The sequence below is a fragment of the Taudactylus pleione genome, unplaced genomic scaffold (genome assembly GCF_031769625.1).
Source record: "Taudactylus pleione unplaced genomic scaffold, aTauple2 ptg000436l, whole genome shotgun sequence".
Lineage (NCBI taxonomy): Eukaryota > Metazoa > Chordata > Amphibia > Anura > Myobatrachidae > Taudactylus > Taudactylus pleione.
The window spans coordinates 565,830-584,772 of NW_028284838.1; the positions used below are offsets into that span (position 1 = coordinate 565,830).

At 40.4% G+C, this 18,943-nt stretch overlaps 1 protein-coding gene across 1 annotated transcript in view; it reads right to left on the reverse strand.

Moving 5' to 3' along the window:
• Nucleotides 1-3,227: 3,227 nt before the first annotated feature.
• RSRC1 (arginine and serine rich coiled-coil 1) overlaps nt 3,228-18,943 on the reverse strand; it is a 368,121-nt gene continuing 352,405 nt past the window's right edge. The window contains 3 exon segments of the mRNA XM_088447633.1: nt 3,228-3,400; nt 5,190-5,336; nt 18,716-18,822. Of these exon segments, the coding sequence (XP_088303759.1) occupies nt 3,308-3,400; nt 5,190-5,336; nt 18,716-18,822 (347 nt within the window). The 3' untranslated portion in view covers nt 3,228-3,307.

An 18,943-nucleotide genomic window follows, 5' to 3' on the forward strand; every position in this document is an offset into this window, starting at 1 on the left:
AGATTGGATTTTTCTTCAGGTCACCGTATATATATATATTTTTCCACAAAATGTTAGTTTCCAACATCAATTGCAATGTATTGTCTCATTATTGGGCCCAGTTCTCTAATACATCCATCCAAGCCCACTAAATACTGTCACTGGGGTCTAATTCTAAGTAGGGAGCAGTGCACAATGAACATTACAGACAAATCTGTATTACCAGTATGTAATTATTTTGATGTAGCGAGTATTTGCACGTTTGCATTAATTGGCAACATTTTACACCAAGCCAAGCAGTACCAATGGTAAAACATGACATACTTGGAGAAAGTGTACCACTTCATCCAAGTCATTACATTGCTATTACTGTATTATTACATTTTAGATAACATAGTGGGCGAATAAATTCTCTGTGCTGTGCTCACTGCTGAGAATTACGGTATATCACTATGGCATATTTTCCTGTGCCCCTTTGTAAGAACATGAAGGAAAATCTGTGACCATGAGGTGCTGAAGAAATGATCCAACTCGCTAAGAACTGAATTGCCCGGTTAGTGCACTGTTTCCCCTACCATATTCGACCAGCGCACCAATATAATACTCCTATACACAGGTGGTATTTCGCTGCTTATGTGTGTATAGAATTGGTTACACTTCTATTCACTTGGATTTTAATTTAGAGAATGAATTTGGACTTCTCACTCTTTTTTTTCCCATTCAAACCTCCTAGTGTCAAATACTCTCTGGATTAAACTGGAGCATCTGAAAGACAGCTCATGGTGCCTATGTGTAACCTAACATTCCACAAGAAATGCAATCAAATCCCCAGAACCATATTCAAAATTCCCAATTTCACATACTAGAGTACATTCCAGCCCTTTTGCAACATAAATGGATATTACAAGGTGTTACAAGGCAATGGCCCCAGCAGACACATAGCAACACACTTTCCACTGAGTGACCGGCCTGCAGATGCTCAATATCACATCTGTTCAGACACTTATTACCATATTCCTCCACGGTCTCACACATGATAATGGTCAGCAGTTCAGTAAATTTTTGCCTATGCCAAACGTCAATGATCTAACCCCCTTGTAATTTGGTATTGGCTATTTGGCATTCAAATTTGTATTTGCAAATATGAACTTTTAGAATGACCGTTTTCATTTGCATTATTCTCTACAAAACAATGCAGATGTGGAAAACTAAACTAAATGTAACAGTCACGTCACTATCAGAGAGCAAACTAAATATATGGAAAAGCATTAAGATCAGTGTTTATCTTTGTATGATTATTTAGTTCATAGCTAGTTATATATGACTTTTACTAGTTTCCATGGTAGATACAATAAACTGTATTGTTTTGGGGTGCTGCAAATACTCAGCCTGCTACTGTATAAGCAGGGGCTTAGGTACAAGGGCGGCTTTGTCACTAGCCTTAGATATGACATTGAATGAATGAAGCAGCTAAGGACAGGGGTGCCGAGAGGGAGGGGTACTAATTACTTGGGCCTGGGTTTGTTGGAGGGGCCTGGGCCCGCCACCCCTTCCCCCTACCTGTTAGCAGCCCATCCCCCTCCTAGTTTTGCGCCGGGCTGAGGAGCTCAAAGCGCCCCCCTTCCGAGCACGCAGCAACTAGTTTTTTGTTCCCAAAGGGGGCATGGCCACACCTACTGTGATTAGCTCCTAACGGCCCTAGGTAAGGAAACATCGGTGCACCCACAAATATGTGCCTTCACAGTTAGCTTTGGACAGATTGGGGGACTGCAATGAAAACCAGAAGCTGCCCTGATAACCTGATTAGTGTAACCCTGCACAATACATTGTTCAACTCTTCACTCTAATATCTTCACACAGGAGGCCCGATTCAGACATGGATGCAAGAGGCTATTCAGTCACCAGTGACTGATGTTCAGTTTACTGAGCTGGATCCGCAGTGAGCATGAGCCGCAATGCTGCTGTGGCTCTGGTCTCAGTGTGGGGGAAGCCACAGCCTGATTGACAGGCTGTGCCCCTTTGGGGAGCGATGATGGAAAGGAGCTTCTAAAATGCTGATTTGGGGTGTGCCAATGCCAAGACGACACCTGCATCATTTACATACCTTCTCAGATCCGCTGCTACCGAATACACAGCTTGTGCCCACCTCTCAATCAGACCCAGAGATCTTAATGAGAGTGGTACCTATAAACCCGGCATTATATTGTAACGCCAAGTTTTTAGTAATTGGATGTATAGCATTCTATAGAATATCCTGTGTTGTAGAGGATACATAGAAAAAGCTTGAGGAACATCAGTAGCAAAGGATTTTAGGAGAATGAGCAACATAATGTGAATAATGGGTAAAAAAAATGGAGCACCCAATTAAGTTGTCTACTGGTGCATACACACGTTCAGATAAAAAGGACGATATAAACGATAACGATATAGTTTATATCGTCCTTTTTTTAGCCCCTCCAATATCGATTTCGACCATCGCCTGTGCATGCAGGCCAACCTGGTCGATATCGACCAGGTTAGCCTGTCTACTATAGGGACCCGCAATCATTATAGTAGTTTGGGGGTTGGTGCATGTGCTGGATGTTTGATATCGAACATCAAGCACATGCAGGACGATCAGACAATGATATATGATCGTCTCATGTGTATGTTCTATAAGAGTGAGCAGTAATTACATATTAATATGACTGGCGATACACAAAGAATTGTACCGTTAAAAGCAGAGAGAATACCAGATCGCTTTAGAGCACTGACCCATTTATTAAGCACAATTCCACAGCCTGCCCTTGTGTTTGGTAAATAACAATATTCCATTATACTATAACCAGGTTTGATATTATGCAAGTTGTCATCTACGCATAGATAAATGTGTTTTCCACCTTCAGATGACTATATCATTGTTATGTATGTACAAATCTACAACTTGTAGTAAATACTATAATACCCCTTATTAGCTTTCTTCTGATACTTTCAGTATTTAGATTATTAGATAGACTTTGTTTTAATTACCCTGCTCTTTATAAACATTAAAGTGAGCACTGTACCGACTTCAGGGCAGCAAAAATAAGCAAATGTTCCCAATAATATAAATATATGGCTGAAAAGCACAGAAATACACCTGAAGATAAGGAATGTATAACTGTACTGTAAAGTAGTAAGAGCATCTGCAAGATGATAAACTTTGGTCATCGTTAAAGTAAGACAACAGTGTTGCCAGTATCTGAAGAAAAAGGCTGCATGTTGGCACATTTCATAAAAAACATTTTAATGGGTATAACACAAAAAGTAAGATAAACAGTATAAGGACAACTAAGTCATGTCTGGTTGCTCAGGCCACGGGACTGCCCATCAGTCTCTCTTGTCGTAGAGAAGTTAGCCTTTTATACCATTTCTCCTCAGCTTCGGCCTTCTCAATGTACAGCTGTTGGAGGGAGGAATAAAAAATGTCACAATTATTTACATTGATGTCAATTGAAGTGAATTTGTAAGGGAATGCTGGATTTGTCACCCTAGCATCTTGTGATCACTGAACAGATGTTATAATTCAAACCTGCAAAGATATTTAAATCTGCATGGTAATATAGTTACATGGCTAAAATACATAGAAATAAACCTAAAAGAGAAGTGTAATAAATACATCCATGCCCTATAGAAATATAGCTGTAATACAAATATACATAGCAGTCATTAGTTTAGAACTAAAATATATATAGTTATAAAAGTGAATGTTCCAGAAGCGTAACATTGTAAAAGTGAAGATTCAAATATTAGTTTAATTTTAAAAAAACAAGAACTTTTATTAACTCTAATATTTTTTCCAAAAATTGTTTTAAATGATCAAATCATGTCAATAATAGCTATTTAAACCGGGCAAATATTAAGATTTGTTAATAAAATTAGACTGAACAGGGGTTAAACAGCCTTATTAAAATTTGAAAAAATAACTTAATATTGGAGACATTTTTGAAAAAAAAAATAGTTTTATAAAAACTGTACCAGGTAAGTCTCCACTAGACCAGCAGGGACAATTTCTTAACACTCTAATAATGTAGACATGATGCATGTGTACATTACGACCATATCGACATTATGAATATACCACACCCAATGAAAAGCACTATCACAACATAGACATCTAAAGCACCTGCAATGCTTATTTTGCGCTGCATTATTTGCAGTAATATGTAATACAAATGAAGTTTACAAAAAGTGCACAGGATATGATCTGCCCATACACAGAGTGACTTCTACACAAAACTCTCTACAGTCTTGTCTTTGACTGAAAACCATAAACTGTTTTCTGACATAACAAAACTAGAATAATCAGTTATACACTTAAACTCCACAAGACTGAAATATGTAGGCCACCTCTGGCTCTTCAGCTGCTATATAACTACATGTCTCAGCAAACCCAGCACTACCATATATAAGATGGCATATTAGTTCTAGGTCAAATTATTATCCACAAGACTGAAATATGTAGGCCACCTCTGGCTCTTTAGCTGCTATATAACTACATGTCTCAGCAAACCCAGCACTACCATATATAAGATGGCATATTAGTTCTAGGTCAAATTATTATCCACAAGACTGAAATATGTAGGCCACCTCTGGCTCTTCAGCTGCTATATAACTACATGTCTCAGCAAACCCAGCACTACCATATATAAGATGGCATATTAGTTCTAGGCCAAATTATTATCCACAAGACTGAAATATGTAGGCCACCTCTGGCTCTTCAGCTGCTATATAACTACATGTCTCAGCAAACCCAGGACTACCATATATAAGATGGCATATTAGTTCTAGGTCAAATTATTATCCACAAGACTGAAATATGTAGGCCACCTCTGGCTCTTTAGCTGCTATATAACTACATGTCTCAGCAAACCCAACACTACCATAGTATAAGATGGCATAATAGTTCTAGGTAAAATTATTATCCATAAAACGTAACAGAACACTGCCACCCAGTGTTCATATCATCAGGGAAAGTAGAACTATTTAACAGTTCTAAGCAACTTAATGGAAGTCACCTTTCTTTAATAAAACAATATTGCTAAATGCAATGTCCCTATACATAACATAGTGACAGCCTTCATGCAAAATGCCATTAGGCAGATATTGAAGAGATGTCAGCTTACAGTAAAAATCTATACAAAACATCTTAATGATACAAACTACATTAAAAAACAAGTCATGTAACTTACATTTGGGTGTGCAATGGAGCTTTCATCCAGGTATTTGATAGCAGTTGGGATAGTACCAATATCTGCTTCCTTCTCATCTCCAAACAAATCTAAAGATATCGGCCCTAATATGGCAGACTCATGCTTTGTCTCGCTGGTCTCTGCTGACTGAAGATATGATCATGGTTACAAGATATTATACACACACACTGAAAAGCACAGTTCTTATTAAAGTACAACTAGGCCAAAGAGGGTTGCATGATAGCAGGGTTTTAGGCCCCCATACATCAGCAATCAACTGGGGCAATTCTGCGTTTTGCAGATGCTTGTGTAAAAAAAAGTCTGAAATGTATGAGGTTCACAGATTGCAGATTCCAACCAAAAAGTGATTGGAATGGTTGTCCAACATGTTGGATTTCAGAGACCAATCTGGGTTGTAGACTGCTAGTATATGGTAACAATAAGCAGATTTGCCACCATTACTAGTAAAATGATGGGTCTTTCAGGATTGGCAAATCTGTTTTTCCTGAAAATGATCTGTAATGTATGGGTGTGGATTGGGGGGAAATAAAAAAATCATAGAATCTGTGAATCTCTTTTTGTGATTGCTGATGTATGGGCCCCTTTTCTTTTGGCACATTATTTCAATAAATATATCTTTGTATAAATTACAGATGCTTTTTCAGCTGCATACAACTGTAGTTGACAATGCTATAGTACAGTTATTTATTTTATCCTGTATCATGCTGAAAAATGTATCAGTAAAAATAACAGACACCAGTACATTTCAATAAACATTAGCAAAAAAAAGATCATCCCTAATGGCGCGTACACACGGAAAGATCAGTCAGCGATAACGATATCGCTAACTGATCTCCCTGCACCTTCCCGGTGTGCTGGATGATCGATATCTAACATCCAGCACACCACCAATGACAGGCCAGCGATCGCGAGTCCCTATGTAACCTGGACGGTACCGCCCATGGTTGGCCTGCATGCACGGCTGATGGACGATATCGTTATCGTCCATACGTGCCTGCGCATCGCTGGTTGTTTGAGAGTTGGAACGCACAAAAAAAATGAACGATCTCATTATCGTTCATATCGTTTATTGTTATCTTACCGTGTGTACGCACCATAAGTCTGGCAACAATTCTCTATTACACCATTTTATTTAGCTGTAACATAATTTAAAATATATTTAATTACAATTAGACTACATATCTTTATGAATTATTCAGTATCAACTCAGTGTATTAGTGCATTACAAAAATGCACTGAACACCTTATTTACTCCTCCCAAAAGATTCCATGGATGAAACTCTTTCATATAGGCCAGTGTATCCCAAGCTCATTCCTCAGGGAGAACTAGCAGTGCATGTTTTCCATTTTTACTAGCAGGTGCACAGGTGTATTCATCACTGGCTGACACATTTTAAAAGATCAGATGAAGCTACAGATGTGTCCACATACATCTATCCTCCGTGTGCTACAAGTCGCGTTACACATAATGCGTGACAGCTGTGTGACTCGATAGCGCTGAGCGTCTTTCTGTGTGACTTTTTTACCTTCAAATGTGTTTTATTAGTGATTATTATGTGAACAGGACACACAAGCAGGTTCTGCTGATTAAAATGATATGCGGCATGCCTATATTCTGTGTGCAACTGCGGGTGTATCTGCATGCAAAAATTAGAGCTATGGTAGACTTACCTAGATGACTCAATTTCTACGATGTCCATAGGGTCCACAGGGATGCCATGAGGGATATTATGGTTGGAAGACCAGGCACCAAACAGTTAAAGCTTCTGCTCCTAGAATGCCTGGGCCCTTCTCCATATATCCCCTACCCTTAGGCATAGGACTTCAGTTTAGTTAACAAGCCTCAAGGCAGGAGAACGAAAGAGGAGAAGGAAGAACAATCGTACATCAGAAACACTCTTATATAAGATGAGGGAATCTGTGACCGAAAGAATAAAAAACAATGAAGGGTGGGTGCCCTGTGGACCCTATTGACCTCAAAGAAAATGAGTTATCTAGGTAAGTCTACCATAACTCTAATTTTCTTCTTTGGGGTCCATAGAGATCCACAGGGATACCATGGGGATGTCCTAAAGCAATTCCCCTAGGGTGGGGGACGCTCTTGAGCAGAAAGGAAAACTCGTTGGCCAAAGGAATCATCCTGAGAGGCAAAAGTATCAAAGGCATAGAACCTAAGAAAAGTGTGGACAGAAGACCACGTGGCAGCCTTGCACAACTGTTCAGCAGAGGCACCACGACTAAATGCCCACAATGGCCCTACAGACCGAGTAGAATGTGCTGTCACTGTGCTTGGGACAGAGAGATCAGCCTGTGTATACACCTGAGAGATAGTCATGCATAGCCATCTCGCCAGAGTCTGCTTATTAACTGCCCATCCTCGTTTGTGAAAACCATATAATACAAAAAGAACATCTGATTTTCTAATAGAATTTGTACGCTCCACATAGATATGGAGAGCACAAACTACATCCAGGGAGGCTTCACCTACAGAAAGGTCTGGAGTCTGAAAAGCTGGAACAATAATTTCTTCATTCACATGAAAATGGGACACTACCTTCAAAAGATAACCCTCCCTTGTACCAAGAACAGCTTTATCCTCGTGAAAAATCAAACATGGGGAGCAACAAGAAAGTGCTGCCAAATCAGAGACTCTGCGAGCAGAAGAAATAGCAAAAAGAAAAGTGTCTTTGCTGTTAACCACTTTAAGTCCAAAGATTCAAATGGGAAAGTTTGTAGTCCCTTAAGAACTAAAGGCAAATCCCATGGTGCTACCCGTGGACCAAAAGGAGGCTGAATTCGCAAAACTCCTTGGAAAAAATTCTAACATCTGGTAATGAAGCAATCTTCTTCTGAAACCAGACTGACAGTGCAGAAACCTGCACTCTCAAAGTGGCAAGGCGTAGACCTTTGTCTAATCCTGCCTGAAGAAAAGCCAGTACCCTGGAGATCCGTAATATCTTAGGATCATACTTCCTATTAGAACACCATTGACCAAAAGAATACCAAACTCTGTAATAGATGCGGGCAGAGGCAGGTTTCCATGCCCTAATCATCGTTTGGATTACAGAACTGGGAAAACCTTTTGCTCTTAGGATGGAAGATTCAAGAGCCACGCCGTAAAAGCCAGACGAGGTAAGTCCGGATATCGGCAGGGACCCAGCTTTAGCAGATCCTGCCATAGAGGAAGAGGGTATGGACTGTCCATAGACAGATTCTGGCTGTCGGTGAAGCAAGGATGTCTGGGCCAAGCCGGAGCCACCAGTATTACCGCTCCACCTTCCTGCTTGTATTTTCTGAGAACGCTTGGGAGTAGAGAAATCAGAGGAAAGAGATACGCCAACTTGAAATCCCATCTTACTGCCAGTGCGTCCACGAAGGCTGCTGATGGGTCTCTGGACCTGTACCTAGGGACCTTCTGGTTGTGGCGTGATGCCATGAGATCTATCTCTGGTATATATAAAGAGGCAGTCGCAGAGGCTGAAGGTAATAATAAATCTACTCAAATCAATCTTCAAAGTAAAAGGTGCATAAATGTTTATCTCAATAAAAAATAAAAATAAAGTCAATCAATTTACGTCCAAACATATAAAATTTCAACCTTCACTAGTGTGGTTAATAATTTAACAATTAAACATGCAGCAGATGGTATACAATCCCTGGATAAGCTCAATTGTAAATATTCTCTCGTCTCTGAAAGAACCAGGAATTATGACCTTAATAATAGCGTCACTGTTATTTATAAGGCTAAAAAGAAAGCCTATAATAAAAATGTAAATGTTCTTTTAAAGGTAATATTACCTGCAAGCTCCTGTGCCTTGTAGATAAATGTATGGACTTAGGGGCGTAAAAGCAACACCCTTGGATTTGAAAATTTATACGCTCAACCTGACCAGCAGGGAGCGTATAGTTAAAATGAATAATCTTTTGTAATCCTGGGGTGACAATGACCGTAGGAAACCCCGTATGTTCTCACTGTAAGTATCGGATGCAATGTTGGTAGGCTGGATCCTGAATGGAGGGTCCCGTTAATGTTCCGTATGCCTTCAGGCAATGTAATAGCCGGGATCAAACTGCTTCCCCAGATGGCTACTAGCTGGATTGACCTCAATGGCAAGAGGTGTCAGTGAAGGGTGCCCGGAGAGAGTTTTCTTACCGGATCAGGTGAGCGGTGTCCTGTCTTAGGCTCCATCTGACTCTAGGCTCTGCAAAGAAGGAGCGCAGTCTGTATCTCCGGCAGGTCCCTGGCAGATTTTCAGACAATCCTAGCACACTGTCAGGGTGTAATTATAGAGTGCCCAGATGGTATTGAAGCCGAATATTGTCAGCGAACAGAGAGCCAGGTAATAAGCAACTGAAGGCAGTATAGGTGAGACGTGTCCACGGGAGTAGCTGCAATGAAGTATCACCTACACGTTTCAATGCCTAAAGGGCATCTTTTTCAAGGTGGATATGGGTACTCAAGTTCATATTTTTAAATAGCATTCCAAATTGGCTACATTTAATTCAGCTGTCATTCAATCAGGACGGTTGATTTGAGTAATGTTTTAAAACACTAATGTAAAATTTAGACGAGAGACAGTGTGGTCTGCACAGAATAGTTTTGTGCAGACACTACACTCAGAGAATGTTCTATCCCATGCTAATTTATATATATTAATACTATTACAGTATAAAGATGAAAATACTCTTTCAGTGGAAATATTTCCGAAGTATTAAATTTCCATAAAAAACTTTTATTTCCCATTCTGTTAGATCTTAATAAACCAAATTATCATACATTAATCAGTCAAACACTCATTGCTGGACAAATGGTTACACATATACCAATCTAAATTATTATCGGAATAGGCAAACACAAATTATTCTCTAACACCATTAGGGTCTACTTTTATCATATTTAGAGGATACCCTTTTCAAGGTTTTTTTCCTTTATTCATAAATTCATTCCTTTTTGGAGTTTCTTTAGGATATATTATTCATTTTATATGCATATATATATATCTCCTTTCACCTTTGTTTATATGAAATATATATTGAATCCTTTATATAGCTCTTAGAAGACAATAAAGGGAAGATGAAAAGTGTATATCCATCTATATATTCAATATTACTAACATTCCAATAATATAGAAGGGGGAGGGATGGACAAACTACATAACAAAAACATATACATACATTCACACTCTATCCACTATTTGTGAATAAAGGGTATTCAGTATCATTCCTAAGTGGATCGTACTTAAAGGAGAGAGGAGTAAGGTATACCTAATGTGTTATTTACATGTCACTCCAGAAAAATCAACTGCAGGGAGGAGCTAGCATGACCAGAGAGAAAGGTCTCAAAGAGTAAGAGATGGTAACTAATCTTACTCAATCAGCCAAAGAAATGAGAAATATTTATGAGGGGGAGGAAGAGGTTTATGCTATTCAGGGGGGTCAAAAGACTGTGGGCCTGATTCAGAGCCGGACGCTATTTGCGCTCGCTCGTTCAGAAAAAGGGGCCGGCTATTTAAATTGAGCGCTCGCTCTTTGCGGTCTGTTGACGCCTCTATGTCTGAACGAGCGAAACAAACATGCACTCGCTATTTTGCAAGGACGCCCCCTGGCCGCTCGCATCCTACGTCATCTCCGCTATTTATTAGATTAATCGAGTACATCGAAAGGCATCTGAACTGCTTGCAGTGCTTGTGGTTGGATTTTCCTACCGCAATAATGCGAACAGTTCAGGCTAAGAGGCAACCAAGTGACGTGGTCGATGACGCTGCTTTGTTAATTATGCACACCCTTAAAACGCCCGTTTTGACCGTTTGGCACGCCTGCGTTCGGATCTCCACTCCCCGTTTTCAAGCACCTTCCCCTGTTACCACCCACAAACGCCTCATCCTGTCACTCAAATTAGCAGGCACTCGCTATTTTGCGAGCGCTCGATTTCCGACCGCACTGACTGGTTGGCGCATGCGCATTACGACCCATATGCATGCGCAGATGTGCGAACATCGCTCGGAGCGAACGAGCGGCCGCTTACGTGCGGCTCTGAATCAGGCCCTGTGTTCAATTCAATCTGTTCGTTCAATCCATCAGGAAAGAGACTATTCATGTTAAAAATCCCAAAAATCTCTTTCTTACACAGGATTCTATATCGGGGCCCTTTTCTCAGCGTCGGAGGTATTGCTTCTAGTCCTACCACCTTCAAAGAGGAGACCTCACCCCCATGTTTTTCTGCATAATGTCTAGACACATTATGTAAGAGATTCTTCTTCAGGATATTCCTCCTGTGTTCTAAGAATCTCTTACGTAAACTTCTTATTGTTCTACCCACATATTTAATATTCTCACAACTACAAGTTAGTAAATAAACGACATACTTAGTATTACAGTTAATAAACTGTTTGATTGCAAAATATCTATCTATCCCTTCAATTCTAGTATTTTTTTTATGTTGGTGTCTACACATAATACATTTGTGTGTACCACATTTGTGAAAACCAGATGGTTTCATCGGAAGCCAGCTCAAGGTTTTTTCTCAGATTTAAACAAACTATGTGCTAATATATTTTTTAGGGATTTGTTCTTTCTGTATACAACAGTAGGTTTTTCTGGAAGTATCTGTTTGAGTACTGAGTCATATTTTAACATGTGATAATTTTTCTTTATAATTTGTCCAATCTTTCTGGAGAATTTATTATAGGTGGAGACAAAGGCAAAATTTCTTCTCTTATCTAGAGGAACAACTTCTCTACTCTTTAGCTGCAACAAATCTGCCCTATCCATATTGACCACTTCCTTATATGCTTGTTCTAACAATTGTGGAGGATAACCTCTCTCCTCAAAGCTCTTACACAGGCCTTGCGCCTGTTTAGAGAATTCTTCAAATTGTGAGCAATAGCGTCTAATAATTGCCCCTTAGGTATGTTTGTTTTCCACGGGAGATGGTGGCAACTCTGGTAATGCAAATAGTTATTGGAATTAACTTCCTTACAGGGTCAGATCTAAGAAATTAACACGGTTCCTACTAAAGTTGTATGTGAAAGAAAGATTAAAGTGATTAGAATTGAGAGAAGAAACAAAAGATTGTGCAGTCACTAAGTCCCCATCCCAAATAATAAAAAGATCATCTATGTAACGGCCATAGAAGACCAGGTTCCCCCCGAAATCCCCCCCCCCACACATATGTTGGGACTCAAAGTCACCCATGTAGAGGTTAGCCAAACTCGGGGCGAACCTAGTCCCCATGGCCGTCCCAAGAACCTGTAAGTAAAATGTGTCAGAAAAAACAAAATAATTGTGAGTTAGAATAAACCTTATAGCATCCAAGAGATAATCCTGATGTTGGACTTGTAAGGTTCCATCTTCCAAAAGACATTTAGAAACCGCATTAATCCCCAACTCATGGGGGATATGTGTGTATAGCGCTTTCACATCAAGTGTGAAAAAGGCATACTTTTCATTCCAAATGAGTCCCTTTATTAAATTCAGGAAATGTGTAGTGTCTTTGAGATGGAACCTTAAAACATGAAACATGGGGTTGTAGAAAAGAATCTACATAATAGGACAAATTAGAAGTGAGGAATTTAATCCCAGAAATGATAGGACGCCCGGGAGGTGCAGTGAGGGATTTGTGTATTTTGGGTAAATAATAAAAAATAGGAATGATGTGATATGGTACTAGTAGGAACCGGTAAGTTTCCTTAGAAATAACCCCCATGTCCAGAGCATTAGTCAGCATTAGTTTAAAGTCCTCCAAGAATTGGCATGAGGGATCTTGATCTAATTTGCAGTAAAATATTTTATCGTTGAATTGGCGTTGGACTTCCAGGGTATAGTCATCTCTGTTGAGGAAGACTAAATCCCCCCTTTATCAGGTCCACGGAAGATGATGTTTGTCCATGAAAGATGACGTTTTGCCTCTTTCCGAGACCCGATTTTTGGAGGGAAAAATCCAAACTCGGCATGCAAACTCGAAACCTATCCGGGCCTGCACATCCCTAATTATTACCCCCACCTGCAGCAGGGAGTGAATGGCTTCCTGAAGGGCCAAGGCCTTCACCGCATCTGTTGCAAGATTTGTACAATAAAACTTCTGGTGGGAATATCCCCTGAAACCAAGGGCATACCCCTGAAAGACCACTTCTCGGACCCACGCATCTGTAGTTGTCCGATGCCAAGAATCAGCAAACTGAAGAAATCGGCCTCCCATCCTGGGATCCCCCAGGAGGAGGCCCAATCCATCAGGCCGAGGGCTTGATGTCTTGCCGGGCCAGACCTATTAGTGGGCCAGACCACTTAGACTTGCGGAAACTAGTTGGCCTAGAGGAAGGGTGTTCCTTTGCTCATCCCTGAGGATGGAAGGACTGAAAAGAAACCTGACTAGATCTAGTCTTTCTGACGTAGATGGCAGACTTGCATATTTTGAAGCCGCCAGAGTAGTGATTATATTATCCAACTCTGCTCCAAAAAGCACCTTTCCATAGAAAGGTAAGACTTCCAGAGCTCTCTTTGAGCCTGTATCAGCTTTCGAAGATCTTAACCAAAGGCCCCTGCGTGCCACTATTGATGCTGATGCCGTAGAAGCTAAAATAGCAGCATTTAATGCAGACCCTCCAGATAGGAAGAAGTGTCCCATATGTGGGAGATATTCATCATCTGTTCACTGGTAGCATTTGGTAATGAATTGTCGAAGCTGGATTATTGGCTGAGACAAGATCAGCTTAAAATTGAATCGTAGCGATGCCATCTTGTGACTGGCCGCAAGACGCCATCTTGGAAATTAAATCTCAAGATGCGATTTTGCGAATGGCCGCCCAAGCGCCGTTTTAGATAAACTCACACTTTAGTACATGTGGCGATATTACTATTAGCATCATGCGATTGCATCTTACACCATTTCTCATACACACATTAATAAGCACAATTGCGCAGTTAACTAGTCGCATATTAGCGAATGCATAAGATCCTGTATGAAAACGAACTTCATACACACACATCTGCCCCAAGTTAACTAGCGTCTTTACATCAAACCCCACATACTAACACATTACATATCGACATACAAGGTTCCATAAGCTTTAAGGTATAAGCATTCAAGTATGCACATTTACTATAATTGCTATGAAATAAAGATTATTTTGTAACTAAGGTTTTATGCGTGATAAATAAGTCATGTTTGGTATTGTACTGATGCGTACTCTCTCAACAGTATTCCGGTAACATCGATGTAGAGATCGCAACATGCATTCTCAACTTATGGACCGCAGAGACTTCAAGCAACAAAATGTACATTATATGACCAACTGTTAGGATTTGCATGAGGCAGGAAACCAGAGACCACCAGTTGTTAGAGGCTGGACTGTGTCTATTTGAACCAACCTGTTAGAACCAACCTGTTAAGATGCCTTGAAACATATGCCCTCTCCTTTAGGACCAATGGTATTAGCAACAAACTTCTCTATTGTGTTGTCTATTTCTGGGGGGGTATAAATATGTGTGCTCTGACCCTGGGTTTCTAGTCTTCGTGCTGAATGCTGATTGACGAGGGGTTTCTTGCTGATGCCTACATCTGGTCCAGTGCGCTGCATATGTATAACTGTACTTGGGTCTGTATAATTCCTTTGCGCTAAATTGTACTTATAACTAGCGTGTAACTGACTGTACTTTTACTTGAATAATACTTTGTGCTTTGGAACCACAGGTTCTAGGTCTGGAGTCTTTATTTACTGTATAACTGCGTATAGCTGGACGAGTAACCGCTCCAGATGATGAAAATATTGCTTTAAGGCATGCTTCAATCTTTTTATCTGTGGAATCCTTCAGTGAAGGTGCTGATGGAATAGGCAATGTAGCATTTCTGATTAAATGTTTTACATAAGCATTCACAGTAGGAGGTACCTTCCACTTCTTAGTACATACAGAAGGTGGGAATAGATACAATGATGTTATTCTTCTATTCACATTAAACCGTTTATCAGGGTTACCCATGCCTCCTCAATAAGCTCTGTAAGCTCTTCAGATACAGGGAACTCCGTTTTGACCACCTTCCAGTGGTGATTAAACATTGGAGCCTTCTTACTATGAGCTGGTTCATCGTCCTGAATATCTAGGACTGATTTAACCGCCCTCACCAAAGAGGGAACATCCACTGTGGACGGATGATCCTCCTCCCCAGATCTAGATCCTGGAGAGGAATCCTGTGCATCATCTGATTCCCCTGATGATGTGCCTGAATCCATATATTGGGCAGACTGACAAAAGGATAACTTGCGTTTAGGTTACTACCGGTCTGTTATCAACATCAGATGGTGCCATACTCTGACTAAAATGGCCATAAACATCCTTCCATGAAGTATGCATAGGAGGTGCAAACATAGTATACTGTGGACACCCCCATCCAAGGAGGCATCGTAGAAGCAGCCATACGATCCACAACCTTCATCATAACCTGGGACAAAGAAGAAGCCCAAGATGGTTCTTGTCCAGGGACAGGTAAACTGGATTGGTGAGGTGACTCTTTATAATAGACAACACACAAACCAACCTTTAAGTCCTGAGAGGTCACATAAGTCATACATGACTTACATGGAACCAGCACAGGCTGCCCCCCCTCCTGTTTCCCTTTATCTTTTGACATGGTAAATAAAGGCAATAATTGCAATGTTATGTGACAGCCTTCACAAAATCTCAATCGAATGTGAAGTACTCAGAAAGAAACCTCCACCCCACGAGGATGGAGAGAGAACTGTGATAGTTAATTTGACAGATTTAGAAATAAAAGACCGTGTCAATCAGCAGCTGGCAAAGAGTCACATACAATGCATATGTAATATAATTACAATCGGCTCTAAATCAACTACAGCAACGCAAAGGAATGGTAGGACATAGAGAACCATATACCTTAACCAAGGGAGGGTAATACAGGGAGACTATCCCAGACCCTCCTGAGACCACAACTACAGGGCGTGGAATGTGAGCATCTCAAATACACGTGGAGGGTAGGCGGAGCAACCCAAACACGAGAAACCCTTCATAGGGACTGCGTCGGGGGGAGGAGCTGCCGGGCGAGCGCCTACCTTCCCTAAACTGCGTTAACTAGCCGGGTACGCTGGCCAAGTGGCAGCAGAGAGCGTCTGCTGCCGATCCTAAGGCACCGGCTGGTGAGGACACGGACAATCCAGGGCCCTGACAGCAGCGGCTTCTGGCGCGTCTCTGACACCAAAAGAACTGCCGCGCGAAATTCTTCGTAAGTGAGGAATCGTCTTACCTGACATCTCCGAACAGCCGGTGCAGTCCAGGTCACAGAATTGCTGCTAGCTAAGCTCAGCCGCGACCCGCCAAAATCACCAGCACAATTACTGATGTTGCTGAATACAGACGCTGAGTACTGCTGACTCAAGCATAAGGAAATAAAATAAAACATAAAAATAACAGGTTAGGACTACCAGAGCAGTCCCTTGTTACAAAGGTGCGTCTTGATCTTGCCGCACCAAACAAACAACTGAAGTCCTATGGCTAGGGGTGGGGTATATATGGGGAAGGGCCTGGGGCATTCTGGGATCAGTAGCTTTACCTGTTTGGTGACTGGTCTTCCAATCATATAATCGCCCCCATGGTATCCCTGTGGATCCCTATGGACCCCGAAGAAGAAATGCTACGTTACAGTGTCAGCGGATGTTTCTTTATTCTTCAAATACTCCCTAGCTCTGTGTTTAGTAGGCAGCACAAAGTCACTATAAGGCACAGGATTGGACTCATCCATAGCAGGGACAGTGCCATTTCCCTCATACCATCCCTTGTTGTCTCTAGGAGCCTCTTCACTAAACCCTTATAAAATGCATCAGAGTCTCCAGGGCATAAATAGGCATACGATTCTAGCAGATTGAAATAAATAAACAGCATTATTAAGCTGTGGTACTTAAATATACACCATGTAAAACATATTAAATGTCTTGAAATACAACCAAGTTGAGCATGAATTATCTCCATAAATCAGTTTAAAATGGTTGCTGCTCATTTTCGCAGGGCAGAAGTGTGAATAAAGATCTCGTAGAGCAGTGTGTGCTAAATAAATTCTGCTGTGACCTTCAGAACTGTCATAGTGCATGATTCTCAATGAAGTATGTTGGGCAAGAAAGGCTGTGCTCATAAACTGCCCCCTCTGCAGTCTTGTACAGCAAGCTGAGAGAATTGACAAACTCATTTCAGCCTGCGTTCAGCCCTCCACCCCTTTGTCAATTACTTTGGAGATGATAGGTTGCAGAGAATATAGTTCCGTTTCCGTGCTTTTCAGATAGGTATAATAAATATGTTTAACCAGTTCAGCTGAGAATTTAACGGTCATGGGTCGCATCGTTTGCTCTTTTAGAAATGACAGTCTATAAGAACCTTGCTGCTTTTTATTCTGCAATCTGCGTTTCAGTTTGATCTCCATGTCATTCTTCCTATGAAGTTGTATTTATTCCATAATGTTCATTAAATCAAATGGGCACTGTATATCTTATTATATATATATATATATATATATATATATATATTGTGACAAAAACACTGGAAAAGTTGTCAAGGGGAGATCTATATGTCTGGTATACAGAAGCTGATTAGCAGCCTTGATTGGCAAACACCTGTGAGAGGCTGGTAAAGGGTGTGTCAGTTTCTGGAGTCAGTCTCTCCATGTCTGGGGAACAGGTCAGAGGCCTGTTAAGAGACACTGTGATTACTGAATGTATGTGCTGTGCTAAAGACTTCTGTTTTGTGAGAGGGACGTTAGGTCCTTCCACACTGGAAGGAGGAATCATTTTGTTTAATTAGAGCCAGACAGGCCAGGATTTACTTTTATGGTTTGTTTATTTTTGAGCTGTAAGCAAAACTATCTTCGGGTACCAAGGCCCTGGACTGGTGTAGCGTGTGTGCGTATTATATATACATACTGTATATACACACATATAGACACATTATACATACACATATATATATATATATATATATATATATATATATATACACACACACACACACATATATATATATATATATATATGTATGTGTACCGCCTCAGTCTTTCTCCTACGGATTGACGACTACTTTTTATACATAATATACATACATAGTATATATGAATATATCAGTAGCTCTTTTTTATAAGCTAACTTGTATTTTAAGTTACATGGTCCCTTAGGTTACAACCAAACTTTTCCAAAAATCTTGGAATAACCAATATATCTAGACTGAAAACCATGTTCAAATATAAATAATACAAATCATGGCAATGTATAGCAGGGAGCAAGGCCGGAGATGAGACAATATGTGGTGCCGCACCATCACACCTAAGCTTCTGGGGGAATCAGCCTGTTGAATATAGAACACACTGCCACTACCTGTAGATGTTTTAACTCTTAGCTCCTATTAATATTTAAGATAAACCCAAAAGGTAAATGGATTTTCACAATCTTGAAGAATAATGAAGTTTCAGACAAACCGAACAACTTTCAAATTTGAACCAATACAGTGAAACTTACAGTTTTTGTGTCCCGGGTGGATCTGAACACTTGTGGTATAAAAGAGTCACTTTCGATGGCTTCAATTTCCTTCACGCGTTTCACTTGGTCTACCAGCAACACTTGGTCTGCAAAAGAAAATAAATCTAAATGATTCAGGTTGGAATTGTGCTATGGTATAGGCCTGAATAAATAACCTGCCTGATTCTTATATTTAGTTCAAACAAGAAAAAAAAAATCAATACTTAT